The 19,120-nt window shown below is 40.1% G+C and overlaps 1 protein-coding gene across 5 annotated transcripts in view; it reads left to right on the plus strand.

Annotated features, from left to right (window-relative positions):
• Positions 1-19,120, plus strand: part of CEP192 (centrosomal protein 192) — a 164,760-nt gene that overhangs the window by 115,124 nt on the left and 30,516 nt on the right. For all 5 annotated transcript variants that reach the window (XR_012901559.2, XM_089776315.1, XM_075921011.2 and 2 more), the window contains exons 34-37: positions 3,792-3,901; positions 9,222-9,363; positions 17,936-18,108; positions 18,503-18,626. Coding sequence is in view for 4 of the 5 variants with exons in the window: in XM_089776315.1 (XP_089632441.1) it covers positions 3,792-3,901; positions 9,222-9,363; positions 17,936-18,108; positions 18,503-18,626 (549 nt within the window). In the remaining variant the exon portion in view is untranslated. The remainder of the gene's footprint in view (positions 1-3,791; positions 3,902-9,221; positions 9,364-17,935; positions 18,109-18,502; positions 18,627-19,120) is intronic.

Below are 19,120 nucleotides of genomic sequence, written 5' to 3' on the forward strand. Positions count from 1 at the left end.
CCTATCTCTGAGGCATTGATGGGGAATGAGTTACACACTGTATTCATGCCAAGAAGTAAGATTTACATAGGTTCCCATGTAATGTACCAAAGAGGGAAAAAGTCACACATGTTAGAAGTCAGATAAGTACCACGTGTATGGTTTCTACAATGCTATATCTAGAACACATATGACAATATGTTGAAATTGCAAAATAAGTATGTGTCCAGTTCTGGGCACCACATTTCAGGAAATATGTGGAGAAATTGGAGAAGGTCCAGGGAAGAGCAACAAAAATGCTTAAAGGTCTAGAAAACATGATCTATGAAAGAGGACTAAAAGAATTGGGCTTTAGTTTAGAAAAGAGAAGACTGAGAGGGAACATGGTCGCAGTTTTCAAGTATCTAAAAGGGTATTACAAGGAGGAGGGAGGAAAAATTGTTCACCTTGGCCTCTGAGGATAGGACAAGAAGCAGTGGGCTTAAATTGCAGCAAGGGAGGTTTAGGTTGGACATTAGGAAAAACTTCCAAACTGTCAGAGTGGCTAAACACTGGAATAAATTGTCTAGGGGGTTTGTGGAATCTCCATCATTGGAGATATTTAAGAGCAGGTTGGTTAGACACCTGTCAGGACAGTGCTTGGTCCTGCCAGGAGGACAAGGGACTGGACTGGACTCAATGATCTTTTGAGGTCCCTTCCAGTTCTATGATTCTATTGAAACACCAAACTTTTTATATGCATACTTACCCAGAACATTCAGTTCCAAGTTCCCTAAAAAGAGATTCCAAAATTAGTAATTTTGTGGAGAACTGGCTGCCTTTGTGGAACCTTTAGGACAGTGCTGGCAAAATGTAGTCTGCGGCTGCAAAGCCACCATATCTGGTCCGTCGATGCAGTGGGGAGCCTCAGGCAGTCTCCCTGCCTACTTCTCCCCCCATGCTGCTGAGAAAAGCAGCTGCTGCAGGGCCCTGTTTTGAACAGCTGATAGCCTGAAAAGGGGGAAGAGGCTTCATGTACTGTCCCTATCACAATCCCATTGGCTAGTTTCCAGCTAATGGAAGCTGCTGGTTATCAACAGGCAGCTTGTGAAGCAACCTCCTCCCTTCCCTTACTCTGGTAGCTATTCAAAGTCCATGTGGTCACCACAGCCAGTGCGGGGATAGGACAGGCAGGGAGTTTGCCTGAGAAGGCTGCTGGGCAAGAGCCTTTGGCACCCCAACCCACTGGCCCCCTCCTCCACCCATATCCCCTCAAGATCCTCCACCTATATCCCCTGTCCTGGGTCACAGCCCAAACACCTGCACCCCATCCTGCACTCCAGTCCCTGCCCCAAGTCACAACCATCTCCTTCACCCAAACTCCCTCCCAGGCCCCACACGCTCTTGTACCCCAGTCCCTTACTGCAAGCCTCCTTCTGCACCCAACTTCGATCCTATCCTTGCACCTCCTCCATTAATATCATGAAAGAATGCAGCCACTGACCACTTTCCAAATTCTTGAAGTGGTCCCGTACATCCCTACTTTAGGCTGACTGGCTGATATCCTCCCAGGCCTCACAAAATTCTGTAAGGCATGTAGCTCATTGAAATAAGTGATCCTTACATAAATCAGTTTTGTTTCAAAAACTAAGTTTTTCTCCTGGGCACCAGTTACCAGAAGACTATAGAGAAGTTTTATTGAATACACTTATATCACTTTAGTGGTAAGTTAGAGTTGGTGCTTACATTTACCCCAGGATTCATCAGATCTGGGACCTTGACCTTGACATGGGGACCTGCATCTGAACCAAGACCTTTCCCATTCCAGTAATTTCAAGGTCGGAGTCCATGAATCCAAAAGTATTCCAATCAGTCAGCAGTTCTAGATTTTTGTGGCATTTGAGTTGTAGATCAATCCAGACATTATAGCTCTATCAACCTGACAGAGTTCTGTATTCAAGTAATTAAATGAAAAACAAGCAATACTTTCTTAGTGAAATAGAAAAACCAATTATACACTTACTCAACCATGATCATATTTACTACTTTATTGACATGTTTGACTTCCCCATCTGTTTTAGTACTCAGTGACTCAACTCTATGTAATATTTTTGATACACAAAGATTTGGTGAAAGATAAGACTTTTTAAACTAAGAGCAAAATGTTTCTTCCTATAAATTTTATTTTTGGGTTTCAGTTTTTATATGCATGCCTAAATCCATATAGATGAGAGGCCTCAGACTCCCAACCCTTGGGCCATCTACAGCCCGAGCACTTTACCCAATCCAACCTGTGAAATAGATGGCAACAGTTATTTAATAAGGCCCACATGGCTGCTGCCAGGGAGGGGAGGTGCATGTGGCACCTGCACAAACATAGTCCTGGCTGCAGAGAACGCTGCTCAGTATAAATGTCATGATGCAAATCATGCTGGTCAGGAAGCCGCCTGAATGGACGTGTTTCTGCAGTCAGTGTGGCAGGGGTAATGGTTTTCACTTTGAGTTATCAGGGAGGGGGGGGATCCCAGTGCCAGCATGTAGTTTTTAGGAGGCAGGATCCCAGTGTGAGGGTGCAGATGTTAGAGGATTGTTGAGGATCCCAGTATGCAGACATGTGGGTGTAAGAGTGAGGACTCAGTTTCAGGTCTTTTGTAAGTATCCTGTTCTCTGTCTAGGCTCCTGGATACAGCAGGAAACACTGTCAACTTGAATATTCTGTATTGCTAATCCTAAGAGTTCAAAACTCATAAATCAGCCTTCCATCCTCAAAGAGAATGGCTTTTTGAAACCACAGTTAAAATACACATGCATCTTTTTATTTGGCATCTGGTGCTTGAGGTCTTTGAACTCGGTGCAGCTTTTCTAGCTTTCCTCCACAAACCATGAAACCTAAAGTCTTCCTTTAAGGAAAAAAAAAAGGCTGGGATTCTCTTCTAATTCCCCACAGCAACAAACGATCACAATCTACTATGTCAGAGTAATCACAGTTGATAGCAGTGCATGAGACATCAGGTAGTGAAGTTCCCAGATCTGGCTTAATTCTAATAATGGGTCTGAGGTTTCTGTAGCCTCAATAGCAAAAATCATGTGAATTTCCTTAAACTTCAGATTTTGGGAGTGACTAACATCACACTCAGGCTACGGCTACGCTGTACACTTTTTCTTCTGGAAAAGCTTATGAAAATGAAGCACCATGTGGAATATCACTGCACTTCATTTGCATAATTAATTAGCAACCGCTTTTGCGCAAGAGGCTTTGTAGACAGCTCTTGCGCAAGAGCTGTTGTTCCTGAAAAAATGAGGAAGAACGGCTCTTGCGCAAGAGGGGGATTTTGCACAGCTCCGTCGACACCATTCCTTTTTGCACAAAAGTGGCTGCTAATTATGCAAATGATGCACAGCGATATTCCACGCCATGCTTAATTTGCATAAGCTTTTCTGGAAGAAGGCTACAGTGTAGCCGTAGCCACACTCTGAAGATGAAAACCTTGTGTGGTACCATAAACTACTTATTTTAAGTTAAAACTGTGGGAGTGGGCAAGTTCTTGAGAAATTCATTTAGCTTAATTTTTATTTTCAATGCTGGTTTTTGGATGGTCTCAGTTCACTAGTTCCTACATCATGGGGCTGTGGAAATATTCCTCAAATGAGACCTGCTCATAAAAACTGTCATATCACTGAAGAAAGTTACAGGTTTGAGTGTATTCAAGAAATAATCAAGATTGTTTGATAGTGAACTTTTTTCACACTTCATTGAGGTGTACTCTTTTCTCAGCCTAACTTGTAAAAGTAGGTGGATTCCAAAGATATTTCTCTGATATTTCCCTTAACAGGGCTATGCTGTATAAACCAGAGGCAGCAAAACAAATGTTCCCTGAAAACAGTGTGCTAAGAAACATTAAATTTGATGAAGAATTTCAAGGGGAACAGCTAGTGACTGAAGGTAAATATGTAATGTCTGGGGGAAAAAAAATTTGCCACTAGAAATATTTAATCCTGAAATGTTTGTTCTGGGCATCACGCCAAATAGACATTTCTATGCAATTTTTGGTAAATGCAAAATAGAATTCCCAATTTACATCAAACTTGCCTCCTCTCATTCCTTACCCAGTAATTTTTGAATAACTGGTATGTGGGGTTTTTGTTTTGCAAGTCCCTGCTACAAAGAGCTGTCCATTGCTAACCTTGCATAATATAGGTAATGGTGAAACAGGATCCAGATTTGATTGGCCTTCTAACAGTATTGCATTATAATTGTTTCAATAGTTTCTTCCTCTCATTGCTGCCTCAGAAATATATTCATACACTTCAGTGACAATAAGTCAGTTAGTTATTCTCATATCTGTAAAATTCTTTAAGAGGAGATTATTTTATAGTTTCTAAGGAACATTTTTTAAAGTGGTGCAAAAAACTTTTCTCCACCCCTAAAAAAAATTTCAAACAGGAAACAATCTTTTCCTTTGTACAACAATTAAATTTAGTATCCAGATTATTTAAAAAGCGTGCTTCTGCTTCTCAGGATGTTGTTGTATTTTTTTTTAATGGATGAACCTCCCCCCACCCAACCCCAATATATCATCTGAACAAAAAAAGGTCAAATTGAATGCCAAAAATATATTTAGTTGCACTTATTAAGCACCAAAACTGTTAAAATCACAAAAATTCTGTTGCTTAAAGACAGAAGGTAACTTAAAGACAGATTCTTTCCACATGTATTCTTTTCTTTATCACCAACAGAATTTGGTCCAGTAAAAATGTGTCTACGCTGCATCCATAGCTTGAAATAAGCTATGCAATATGAGCTACACAAACTGCGTAGCTTATTTCGAGTCAATTTTGAAATAGCTTATTTTGAAATTTGTTGCGGTCTACACAGCACTTATTTGAAAAAAAATCACTATTCTAAAACCTCCTTTACTCCTTGTGAAATGAGGTTTACAAGGACGTCAAAATAGCGAGCCCATTATATTTCGTAATAACAGGCTCAAAAGACATGAAATAGCTTTTTCAGGAGACATGAAATAGCGCTGCAGTGTAGAGGTAGCCTATGAGACCTTATCTTACTCATCTTGTTCAACATGGCAAAAATAATGTAATATTTGTGAAGCATTTGTGATTTTACATACCATATTAAAATTCATGAGAAAATTAATATATATTTAGTACAGGGGTTCAGTAGTGTGCATCATGGGTGGTTAGTGAAAGCACAGCTTGGGGAGGAAAGACTCTAGCCCTGCTCCTTACTCACCCCCTGGAGGCGGGACAGTGTGCTAAGTGTGTGCTTACTCCTTCTAACCATGGGAGGGGAGGGAGGGAGAGCGGGTGTATGCTCATCGCCACTTCCCCAGACCCCGTGGAAGGAGTGGCCTGGCCTGGCCAAGCCCAGCCAACACTCTTCAGCACTTGGGGGAGGGAATAGGCTGGGCTGTGTGGTACAACATGCCTTGCTCCTCCCTGTCTGTGCTCTGCACAGCCTGGTGCCAGTGCAGTCCAACCTCTCCAGCCCCAGAGCACTGGGGGAGAGGATAGCACAGCACATGGCTGGGCCTGGCCTCCCCAGTCCTGGAGCACCAGAGGGCAGGTGCTGGGGCAGCAACCTTCCCATGCCTTACATACCCAACACCCATGATGTACAGAAAATAAAGCCTGTTGCTTACACATTCAGTGAGGAGAATATTCTGAAGTAAATTCTGAATAACTAGTCACTCAGTAACTATAGTTCATTCTGCGCACTGAATAGTTCATTCTGCGCACTGAATGAAGCAGCGGTCCTTTTGCTAAAATAGTGTAATTAAATCACTAGAAACAGTGTCACAATGTGCCTGTACAATAGGGACAAACTAAAGTTGCATAGACATCCTTAGTCATAGCATTTTCTAACTTTTTGGTGCTCTATTAGTTCTCTATGTAATTGTTATGAGAGTTATGTTAACTTCTGACTTCTTAAACTGGTCTCCAAGGTATAGTACGTTTTTCAAAAAACACATGGAGGCTGTGGTTGTTGACAGTTACCACTGCTCTACAGCCAAAATGCTTCTGAAATAAATGTAGTCAAACTTTACTAATTCTGGATCACTGAGAACGAAAATGATGCTTAAAATTGTTGATTGGCTCTAGTTTTCAAGATATGCTATTGGGTCAGTATATATGACCCTTGACTTGCGAATAGCAGAGAATAAGTGAGTTATAAAGGGAAGGGATCTCAATTTAAACCAGAAATGACTAAAATACATCTTTGGATCTATGAATAAATCTGACTGGGTTTGGACAGTACTTGCTTTTTAGGCAAAACAATGAATGCTGCAATCTGAAGCTGGCATTGCGTCATACATGATATGAATTGCACCATGTTATTCTTAGAAGTCATGGATGATGCAATCATAACGAAGCTTGCATCACTGCTGAATAAATTGCCCTATGTCAGCTCTAGAAATCATACAGTGTCGTGCTCTCTTATTTGTCAGTGTTTTATTTTGCAAAGGGACACATTTCTGTTTAGCCAAAGTGAGCAGAGATGCCTCGTACTTGTGTGAACAGTGTAGATAACTTCTGCTATGTTTGTGGTGAAGTGACCTTTGCATCACAAAAGCGCAGTATAACCACTATGGTTAAGAAAGCCTATCACCTTTATTTTGGCTGCAAAATTGGAGATCAGGACAAGAGGTGGGCCCCACACACATGCTGCAACACTTGTGCAACAAATCTTCGCCAGTGGTTGAACAGGAAAAGGAAATCTATGCCTTTTGCAGTGCCAATGATTTGGAGAGAGCCAACAGATCATACCAGCAATTGTTACTTCTGCATGGTGCCTCCAGTTGGGAAAGATGTGTCAAAGAAGAAAAAGTGGACTGTGCATTATCCAAACATTCCATCAGCTATATGCCCAGTACCCCACAGAGAAGGACTGCCGGTTCCTGATGCACCAGTATCATTCTCACTTGAGTCAGACGACGAAGAGGATGAAACTTCTGGTCCTGAACCATCAATGTCACAGGACCCACATTTTCTCCCATCCTCCTCCTCTGAACCACACCTCATAACACAAGGTGAACTGAATGACCTTGTCAGGGATTTGGAACTACCGGAGAGTAAGGCAGAGCTGTTGGGCTCCAGACTACAGCAGTGGAATCTCCTGGCAGGTGGTGATAGGGTTTCCATGTTCCGTGACCGTCAAAAGGATCTTGTCCCATTCCTCTTCATGGAAGGTGATCTTGTAGCCTGCAACATCATCGATGGTGTGATGGCAGCCCTCAACATCGTTCACGATCCAGATGAGGGGAGACTGTTCATGAATTCATCGAAGACGAGTCTTAAAGCTGTTTTGCTGTATAATGGCAATGTTTTGCCATCAATTCTAGTTGGTCATGCAGTCAATATGAAGGAAACCTATGACAACATGAAACAACTTTTGAGGGTCTGCAGACTGGATACACAAAGTACAGCTGTTTTCTCTGCAAATGGGATAGTCGTGCAAGAGATTCCCACAACATCAAGATAGATTGGCCACTCCGACAGTCATTGGAGCCTGGGAGGAAAAGTGTTCAGCATCCACCACTTGTTGAATCAAGGAAGATTTTGTTACCACCCTTACACATCAAGCTGGGTCTGATGAAGAACTTTGTCAAGGCCATGGACAAAACACAAGCAGCTTTCAAGTACCTCCGTGGAAAATTTCCAAGGTTAAATGAAGCTAAGATAAAGGAAGGTGTCTTTGTTGGTCCTCAGATTCGTGAACTTCTTCGAGATGATGCACTGCGTGGCAAGGAAAAGACGGCATGGAAAGCCTTCCAGTTAGTGGCAATAAATTTTCTCGGAAACAACAAGGCAGACAACTACAGGTTGTTGGTGGAAAACCTCCTCAAGGCATACAAAAGCCTTGGTTGCAACATGTCACTAAAGATACATTTTTTTGCACACTCATCTAGATTTTTTTCCACCGAACTGCGGAGCAGTGAGCGACGAGCATGGCGAGCGATTTCAACAGGACATTGCAACAATGGAGAAACGCTATCAGGGCAAATGGAGCCCATCAATGCTTGCAGACTATTGCCGGACAGTGACAAGAGATGCTCCATTTAATGAATAAAAGAAACAAGCCAAGAAGCGCCGAGTAGACACTGAATAGGACTAAACTATGTACATAATAGTTTTTTGCCTTTTGTTTCATAATACATTTTATTTATATAACCCTTTTGCTGATTTTTAAAGTGTTACATAAACAGGACAGGTGAAATATTATCATGTAAAGCAACCATAAACACATGAAAAGACCTAGGTTTACAATTTATGATTAAAACTCAATACACAATATAGACGTAAAATGTAAAAACTTAAATATCTTGGAAACAGTAGCCAATCAGTTGTTTTAATTGTCATATTTGAATTCAGCACATCAAAATACATAATAAATAGCACATTTTATCTCTGAAGCAGACGACTTCTAAAAAATTGTAGACGAGTGTTATCTAGCCTATCAAGAATTTCATTTAAATGGTGTTCTCGGCTCTCGTAAGCATAGCTTGTCTGCCCATAAGCATTCATGAATTTCCAGGCCTTCTAATACAACGCAAAAACGAGTTCTCTGGAACCTTAAAGACTAACAGATTTATTTGGATATAAGTTCATAAGCTTTCATGGGCAAAAATCCACTTCATCAGATTTATCTGACAAAGTAAGTTCCCACCCCCTCCTCACCCGCATGAAAGCTTACTTCCAAATAAAACCCTTCCTTGTTAGGGTGCCACGGATTCCTCAGAAACAGCTTAGTAAAAATCTCCACACTCAAGTGCATGGCAAGCAGGTATAGCCATGAGTGGAATACTGATAAAGACCACAAATATCAAAGGACTCCAGTTTCAAGTTACCTCTATTTCATACATCCTTTTACTTCCCAAAAGTATTTAATAGTGTCTGGTAGCCTACAATCTGCATTGTACCATTTGCGTAAAAATACAGAATAAACTTAAATATACTTAATGCAACCTTTTCAGTCTGAATAGTCAGCAACACTAACATTGCTATATGGTGAGGCTCTCATTGGGTCCTATTTTCATGTCTGTAAGTTGGCAGCCAACCAAGATTTTAGTTCTGAAAACTAGTCAGTTTAAGTTCAGTAGCAGAAACTCTGTTAGGTTGCACAATCCATTTTAGTTTATTTTGGGTCTCTGTTCTGAAACTTATAGCCTATCAAATCACAATTGTAATGCATTATGTTGGACTTTGTAAGTTTTTTCCTTTTAATCCTTGAAAATATCTTTTCTTAGCATATGACTTACCACAAAGGACAAATGACATTGAGCTATTTTATCGAAATATGCGTAAAATTATCCTTTCTGTGGTTGGAGATGCCAGTTGTAAGAGGGATTGTCTTCAACTGTCTCAAGGACATAGCTTGGAATCAGACAGGTAAAGTGAACATTATATTCACTATAAAAATCGCTATAATTCATTGTTCTTTGGTAGGAGGACTTCATTTTACTTTTCACATTAGAATCCTGTTAGGGCATGTTAGAAATATTGGTGTATGGGACAGTGAAACTAGATTGCAAAATTAAGCTGTCTTTTCTTTATTTCCAGTCCCTCATTTTTCATGGATTAAGAAGGGTTTTGGCAGTACTCTGAAAATGTTTTTTTCTTAGTTGAATGTTTCATTGGCTCTTGTATTTGCATTTTGACAGACATTCCGATAAAACTGTTAACTAAAATTCTAAATTAATAAAAAGCTGATGATGCAACTTATGGATATTTCTTCTGCTTTGTTCGGTCATCTTGAAAACAGCATTTTGTTTCAAAATAAATTATGCCCCTCATCTGAGGTATTAAGACAAGTTTGGAGTTAGGGGGAGCAAGCTAGCTGAAATTTTATTCTCCTCACAGAGGTATCAAGCTTTATTCAGGGAACTGATGAGCTGTTACACTGACACATCCATCATGCAAAGCCCTCAAAGATTGTGAAAACCACATTGCATCCCTAAAGGAATAAGATCCATCCAGCAGTCAACTTTCTCCCAAAAAGATAGTGTTCATGTGTTTTCGTTTCTCTGCTTCCTGACCTGGAAGCATAAAATGCTACCTTGTACTTCAGTTCTTAGCTATTGATTCCACCCTCTGAACTTAATAGAGAAGAAAGGGGGAAATCCAGTGAGTTTAGGTATATTCTGCTTCTGAGAGAAGCCAACTTTAGAGCGCCTTTTCCAGGAAATGCTACCCAGGAATCTAAGTCCAAATGACAGACCCCAGGAAGACTGCATTATCACTAGGATAAACACTATTGTGCAGGCCTTTCTTTACTTTAAGAAACTTGGTTCTTTATTGACCAAGACTGATCTCATTGGGAAAAATCTTCACCCTTCTTCTGCTACTCGGTTTGTCTTTGCCCCTTAGTATCATGAAGACTCCTATCATAATGGACACTGGAATGGACTACTGCATATAGACCCTCCAATTCTCCACAGGCCAATTCCTTTAGTCTAATATAAGTCTGAAGCAGATTCTCCCCACATGTATGATAAGCCACCTTCTACTGAAGTGCTGTGGCTTTATCTGCAAGGATTCCAGGTATATTGCTTCATCTTTCTCAGGGCACATCTAGACTACCCTCGGCTTCTTAAAGAAGATACGCAAATTTGGCACAAATTTGCATATCTTCTAATCCCTTTTTCAGAAGAGGTTTTTCGGGGTGAGGGGGAAAGCAGTCTAGATGGGGCTTTTTGTGCAACCCCTTCCCTTTTTCAAAAGAACCTTTATTCCTCCAAAAATGAGATTTACAGAGTTCTTGCAAAAAGGGGGGGTTTGCACGAAAAACCCGTCTAGGCTGCTACTGCTTTTTTTTTAAACCTCTTCCAAAAAAAGGATCAGAAGAAGATATGCTAATTTGCATATCTTTCGGAAGCCGAGGGTAGTCTAGACATGCCCCCAGACTTCTCAGATCCTTACTTTAACAATCCTATATCCACAAATCAAGCTGCAGAATTACTAATTTTTTTTCTGGACAAAAGTAATTATTCTTTTGTCATTGAATGATGAAATAGAAGTTTATCACCCTTTTGTGGGGGTGGGAGCAGATCGTGCACTTGACAGTAACTTTAGCCTATGGGTATGAACTACGTAGGGTTTGAATTCTGCACCCCTCAGAATTGCTGAGGTGGTCCCTGTCCCATTTACTGCTAATTCCTCTGTCAGATCAGGGCAGACTTGATACCTTTTAGATCCTCCTGCTCCTTACTTTCTTCTGTGTAGAGTCCTGTACAGCACTAAGAATTTCAATCTTTCAAGTGCACATAAGTAACGATGACTAGGTTGTCTGCCATCTTTTTTTCTTTAAGGGTAACATACTGAAGCCCAAGCCTTGTTCTTGGACAATAGTAGTTGTCCTATGCTTTGAAATGTAACAGCAGGGTGGCTGTGACCTGGGATCCAAGGAGTCCTCCTTTCCCAAGCCTTATTACTTGTTTCCCGAGTGAAAATATCTATTTTGAGTGTTTCCTAAGTGTATTTCATTGTTAATGTGCATGTTCTGCCTAAGACTGGAAAACTTCTAATAGCGATGTTGTCTGTCCATGGTTGCAAACTCTCATCTTCTGATTTGAGCATTTAAGTGGTTCATACTGACTTCTCTGATTCCATTCTACCACTGCATAAGGGTGAGTGTGAACTCTCCATTGTCCACAGAGCTGATCCTATAACTTTTAACCTGTAAACATTGCTAAAGAAATGTTACTACTTGTCTTATATAGTAGTTCTAGTTAGTTTTGTTGATTATTGGGGACCCCTTCCACACTAGGACTACCTCAACCTACACAGGATTTACATTGCCATATAAGCTATAGGGCCACCTAGCAATCTATCCAGTATTGGTCCACTTCAAGGTGCCCTTCCTCGCACCCCCATTTCCATGTTGCTCTTCCCATCTGTCTTGGAGGTACTGGTCAGCTGCTCCCCAGAGCCTCTTACTTGCTGCACAAAGCAGAGGTGGAAGGAAGCTAATGTCAGTGTATTCGCATCCTTTCCCTCCCCAATCCACATATCCGTTTCTGCAAAGTGGTGGTTGGGGTGGGCAGGTCAGGGAGACATTACAGGGTTCAGGAGCAGGATGTGGGACAGAGCTTGCTAAAGACTGCTGCTGTCTGAATACTTCTGACTAGTGATTGCTGAACTACTTAAAGGCACTGTGAGATGGGGTGAGGTATGTCTTTCTCACTTTTGTATCTAGTCTGTGCTGTTACATTTAAATTTAATTCTTTGAATAGTGCATTCCAAAATGCCTAATCTGTCCTGGCTGGAGTTCTTATCCCTATGGTAACTTTTAAAAACCCATTATATCTAAGGCTTTTTTTTTAATGACATTCATGCATAGTACCTTGATATTGGAGCACATTACAGAATTCATTCTGAACATGGATAGAAAAAATTAGGGAATATCATGTGCTCACTCTGAAGACTATGGTCTTACCTTTAGCTCCCTTCGAATGCATCTGGCCTTCCCTCTTTGCAGTTGACAACTACTTTGTTTCTACCCACACTGTAAGTGTCTAGTTAAAACCTTCCCTTCAGTAAATAAACCTGCTCCGACATGGGCTTTGATTTTTGTCTTCTCGGCATTAACCAGGCTGTTGTTTGAACCTTTAGTGACATGCTTGATCTCCCATCTCTTTCTAAAGATCACCTTTTTGGTAGAAAAGTTAATGAATTGGGTGCCCTTGTGGATAAACAGTCATATGCTATTTTCTATACAGACAAATTTATGTTAGTATTACTCTATGAAATTCACACCCAAAGCCCTCTTCACTTTTTTCATCTAGACCAGACTATATGACAACACTTATCTACAAGGCTGATACTATGCTTCCAGCTTTGGAACAGTCCCTTAAAGGAATCCTTATGATGCAACACATCTCCCAATGGATCTTCTTTCAGTGTATGTCATGTGGCCCTACTGCCTCCTGTGAATTAAGTGCTAAGGCTTCAACTCCAGCTTCATGCCATGAGCTCTGATCAGCGAGCGCAACTGACACATTCCTGGTAGAGAGAGAGATATTCTTCAGGGCTAACATGCCGCAGCCAGTATTTGCGGTGACACCCCAACCAGCATTTTCAAAACAGAGTAGCATATACTAGTCCAGAAGACCTAAGGATTTTCACAGCTGGGTTCAGCATAGGGAAATGAAGGTTAAATCATAGTCCATTCTGATCAGCTCAGCAGTTTACCAGCAAATCTGTAGAGAACTTCACTTTCAGAATCTCATGCTCACTTACTCTCTGACTTCTTTCCTTAGCCAGTTCCCAAATGAGAGAGGTCCTGGTCTCTTCTAGAAGTCCATACTTATTCCCTCCACCTCACACCTCTGTTCTTTTTTTTTTTTTTTTTTTTTTTTTTTCAAGCTGGGGTCTTTACTCATCTTTGCTGCTGAACATTTCAATCCATGAGTCATAAGAACTTGCATTGTCTCCCTGGACACCTTGTTGATCTGGATTGGTTTCTGCCAGGTTTCAGGCTATGTCCCCACTAGTACTTTTGTCAGTATAACTTATGTTGCTTAAGGGTGTAAAAAACCCCACAAGCTCTGAATGACGTAAGTTACGCCAACAGAGTGGACAGTGCTATGTTGGCAGTCTCCCACTACCACCATTTAGTGGTGGTTTAATTGTGTTGACAGGAGAGCGCACTCCCATCAGTATAGATCAACTAAACAGTACATTTCATAGTGGCACAACTGCCTTGGTAATCCTTTTTGTCCTACTGGATGTCAGTGCACGGTATAGAGGGAATCAGCAATATATTCTGGATTCATAATAATATTACTGAAAATTCCCACTTCTTCATTTATGCCTACCTCTCTTCCCCTCCTCCCCCAATTGAAACTACATGTCACTAACGAGGAGAAGAAACTCCACTTCCTGGATACCAACCTTTGGAAGTTTATTTTCAGAGAAGATCACCTGAATTATTTGTTTTAATTTGTGGAATGAAGGAAAGGGCCAGCCATCTCCTAAAGGATTAACAAGTGTTTTTCAGGCTGTATCCTGTTCTGTTACCAGTTTCCCAGAAAGGTGTAAAGGCGCACACCCTAGCAACAATCCAGACAGCTTTGGTAACATTACTTCATCAAGTGCTGCTAATTGACATCCGCAAGGCAGCGATGTGGAGTTCTAACATACCTTCACAAGACATTATATTGTTGCCCAGACTTTTGCTACTAATGTTTCATTTGGATTGGTGATCCTTCATTCCACAAGTCCTTACACCATCTTCCTCACTGAGTATTGCTTGTCCATCCCCATAATGCAAAATACACATGGTCCAACATCAGAGGTTATTTATGTGTATAGTAATTTGTTTTTCAAGATGTCTAGTTTCTGTTCCCCTACTTGACTCCTTCCCATCTGCTTGAGTCTTGATTTCTGGAAGAGAAGGAACTGCAGTTGGTCATTTCATACCAATGCTTTTATCATTGGTTTGGAGCATGAGGGGAGACAGGCAATGACCAATGGTCACAACTAGCAGAAATGTTCCTATCTTAGTTGGGTGGAACTCCTGTATGCCCACAATCAAAGACAGATAGGGACCACACATCTTAAAGAACTCCAGTGACTCTACTAGGGAAGTACCCTTTTTTCCCCTCTTCTGGTCTGGGTACACTCTAAGAAGGGACAACATTCCGTTAGATTGGGTTAGAATGACTCAGCTGTATAACCATAGTTATTCATGGTAAGTACAGCCTGCATATTTTGGGAGGTTTGTTAGAATCTGGGAATAACTACTTGTGAAATGGCTTGGTTAGAGTAAAATAAGAATTTTATTTGATCATTAAGACAGTTTGCCTTACCGTAGTACCCCCACCAAGTTGGCCTTATCAATAAGAATATCGCATGATATTCTTATTGATAAACTAGGCAAATATAACTTAGATAGGGCCACGATAAGGTGGGTGCATAATTGGCTGGATAACCGTAGTCAGAGAGTTGTTGTTAACGGTTCTAAATCCTGCTGGAAAGGGATAGCAAGTGGAGTTCCTCAAGGGTCTGTTTTGCGACCCGTACTGTTCAATATCTTCATCAATGATGTAGATATTGGGATAGAGAGTACGCTTATTAAGTTTGCAGATGATACCAAACTGGGTGGGGTTGCGACTTCTTTGGAGGATAGGGACATAATTCAAAATGACCTTAGCAAGTTAGAGAAATGGTCAGAGGTAAACAGGATGAGGTTTAATAAAGAGAAATGCAAAGTGCTCCACTTAGGAAGGAACAATCAGTTCCATACATACAAGATGGGAAGCGACTGTCTAGGAAGGAGCATGGCGGAAAGGGATCTAGGGGTCATAGTGGACCACAAGTTGAATATGAGTCAACAGTGTGATGCTGTTGCAAAAAAAGCAAATATGATTCTAGGTTGTATCAACAGGTGTGTTGTAAGCAAAACTCGTGAAGTCATTCTGCCGCTCTACTCTGCACTAGTTAGGCCTCAGCTGGAGTACTGTGTCCAGTTCTGGGCGCCACATTTCAAGAAAGATGTGGAGAAATTGGAAAGGGTACAGAGAAGAGCGACAAGAATGATTAAAGGTCTAGAGAACATGACCTATGAAGCCAGGCTTCATGAACTGGGCTTGTTTAGTTTGGAAAAAAGAAGATTAAGGGGGGACATGATAGCGGTTTTCAAATATCTAAAAGGGTGTCACAAGGAGGAAGGCGAAAATTTGTTCCTCTTGGTTTCTGAGGACAGGACAAGGAGTAATGGGCTTAAAGTGCAGCAGGGGAGGTTTAGATTGGACATTAGGAAAAAATTCCTAACTGTCAGGGTGGTCAAATATTGGAATAAATTGCCAAGGGAGGTGGTGGAATCTCCCTCTCTGGAGATATTTAAGAACAGGTTAGATAGACATCTGTCAGGGATGGTATAGGTGGAACTTGGTCCTGCCTTGAGGGCGGGGGGCTGGACTCGATGACCTCTTGAGGTCCCTTCCAGTCCTATTATTCTATGATTCTATGATTCTGGTTTATAGGGCCTAGTGTAACCTGACTTCTGTGTATTCCTAGAGATAATGTATAGGGTCTGATCTCCCCTTCAAGTCAAGCCTAGTTTTAAAACTTGACTTCTGCTTGATATTAAAGATCTGTTCCTGATCAAGCTCAAAGCTAGCTAGAAGCTGATCTAGCAGAAGTCAATCATAAATCCTGCATCCTGTATTTGGGCAGTACATGGAAACAGTTAAAAGTTACTGATGGATGTGAGCTTAATGTTAATGGATGGAGGGCAATACACACTTTTCCATAGTCCTGGACTTAACAGTAATGTTTCACAGACTGTAATGTGTAGTGATATGTATAACTCCTCCTCTCCCTCTCCTCTCCCTCTGCCCCCCCCCCCCCCCCACACACACACACAAATGGTAGGTACTAATCACATTTGCTTCATGCAGTACTGGAAGGTAGTTATGTATGATGGCCATAAGTTCTACACTTCCAACTAGTACATCAGACAGTATGGAAACTCTGCAGTGCAGTTACATAGCTGAAGGCTTCACCAAGAAACTGGGATTCAATATGTGCAATAGGGTACAGTCAATTTCACTTACTGACTTCTGCATCTGAAGTACTCATTCATATTGGTATTGTGTGACCAAGGTAGCATATACATTTCTGCTCTCTTCAGCAGCAGCATTTTCTGTCCCCATTTTAAAAAAATGTCTAGGTCAGTTCTCTTCATGTCTATGCTTCAATTTCTTTAGCTATTTGTAGTCTCAGTAAAGGTAGAGAAACGGGTATAAAAATCCTTCAGAAGCTTTTAACCTTTTTTTTTTTTTTTTTTTTTTTTTTTTTTTTTTTTTTTTGCTGAGACTCATGTACTGATGGGTATTCTCCAGTCAATCATATCCTTGATTTTCCACATGTTAATGGAGATGGTCACATTTTGGGGCACATATTCCTGAATCTATAAATACCAAAAGTAGAAGTGACTTTATTTTCGGTTTTAGGTTTGTTGTTTTAAATTTGCTGTAATACTTCCCTATATAGTGGGAGAATTCACTTATTTTTCATTTTTTCCTCTAATCTAGGACATTATTTGGAATAAATTAAAAAAGGAAACCTAGATGAGATTGGAATTCTGTGCTAACCAGCCAGTTTTCTCTAACCAGTGTCACATCTTTGTGTATCAGAAAAGAAATTTTTTTGGGAGTCAAGCAAACTGTCTCAGATTTCAAAGAGGATTTTATTAACATCATAACAAGGGGCAGATGACAATCAAATCCAAAATGGATGGGTGGTTTTAAATTTGCATCCAAAATCAAGCTAAGCTAATCAACTGCATACGTCATTGTTGCACCTTTTTGTAATAGGCATATGAATATTCTAGGACCAAATGGTAGAAATGTTTCTTTTTATAAATATGTATAGTATTCACCCCATTACTTCCTCACATCTTCATCTAGCAATGCCAGCTAAATAAGATACAGCAAAGAGAAATTACCTGCAAGTATCATTTGTTTGTAGTCGTCCTCTTTTATCTATCTCCTATCTTCCCTTAAAATGTTGTTTGGAGTTGTGACCTCATTATTCAATACTTTTCTCCGGAAATGTCAAACTGGGGGTGTGGAAATTAATCAGTTGAAAAATATAGTTGTTTCTGGTAGGAAGAACAATTATGCTGTCAACAACTGCTGTTGCTGGATGTCAGGAGACTACTAAGAAATTTAGAATTATCAACAAGTAATTTTTCCTTACCAGTTAAGGAAATTCACCTTTCTCAAAGAATATCATTTACTGCTTTTCAAATTTTATGTAAACTAAACTACCCACTGTCATGTCAATTATATATAGCTTACTGAATTTCAATAGTTTCCTTTTAATGGAAACTCAAATTGAGGCCGTGCTAAACTAGTCCTCAAAAGAAAAACAGTGTTACCCTGGTTAACTAACTTTGTATAAAGAAATGATTGTGGTCTTCAGTAAAAGCTTTTTCTTCATGATTTCATTTCAGGCTTGGAAGCTCTGAGACACATACCAACACAACTTTGGATGTTCTTCCAGTTAAAGGACCTCAGCGTTTCCCATTATCTTTAAATACTGATGACCCTGTTCAGAATAAGTTTATTTCTCAAGAGACATGGACCATTCAGCCTGAACATTTAATTTTGACATCTCCTTCTATTAGTGAGTATTTCTTTAAGTTTGAGTAAGTAATAAGAGGTCTAACTACTGAATGTTCCTAACCTACCATAGTATTTAAGTTCAGCTTTGGTTATAACTTTCCTATTTAATTTTCTTACCAAATAGTTTGAGCTGTGGTTTTGGTTTGTCAATTGAAGTTGCTTTCAGAATACCTTTAGGTGCCAGTATATGTCCTGAAAATGAGATTTTACGATTCATTTCTAAAATACACTTAATTGCCAGCAAGGATAACCATTCAGTACAAAACATGATGAAGGGATGTTAAATAGCGAACAGCTTCCTACTTAATGAATGGAGCTATCAGTTTTTGATCTACAGTAATTTATTCATGTAAAATGTTATAGCTGAACTGAAACTTTTGTATATTGTACAACAGGTGGAACAACTCAAACTGGACATATACAAATTATGAGTAATTGTAATAGATCATTGAAATTTGAACTCTCTTGGCCAGCTCATTGTCTTACAATAACACCTCAACATGGAGTTATTGAGCCAGAGTAAGTCTGTCTTATTTTCTTCTACTATAAAAGGTTAGTGGACTTTGCAGATGCTAGCTTACTTTCTTGCTGTTCACATATCTTTGAATCTGGCACAAGTTTTATCTTTCTTGAATATACACACTTCATAAGTCCTAATATATTCGATCTTATGCTATTACTTTTGGTGTTTGAACAATTAATTGTAAAGAAATTAAAATTGGGTAAGTTATCTACAACCCATTGAAATCGGTTGTACCATTTCTCACTAAGCACATACCACAGTAGTTATGCCAGTATAACTCCATATGTGAATATATGTCTGGAATAATGTTTTATTTCCAGTATAACTTCATGGAGTAATTATGCTAGAGTTAAGTCACTTATTCCAGAAAACTATCCACATAGTAACTTAAACCAGCATAGACATATTGGTATATTATATTGCTATAGTTCTGCTGGTCAAGTTTCCATTGTAGAAAGCCTTTCATGAAGGACCTTATCACTGGGTAGGA

This window comes from Pelodiscus sinensis, chromosome 2 (assembly GCF_052426305.1).
Source record: "Pelodiscus sinensis isolate ZL-2025 chromosome 2, ASM5242630v1, whole genome shotgun sequence".
Taxonomy (NCBI): domain Eukaryota; kingdom Metazoa; phylum Chordata; order Testudines; family Trionychidae; genus Pelodiscus; species Pelodiscus sinensis.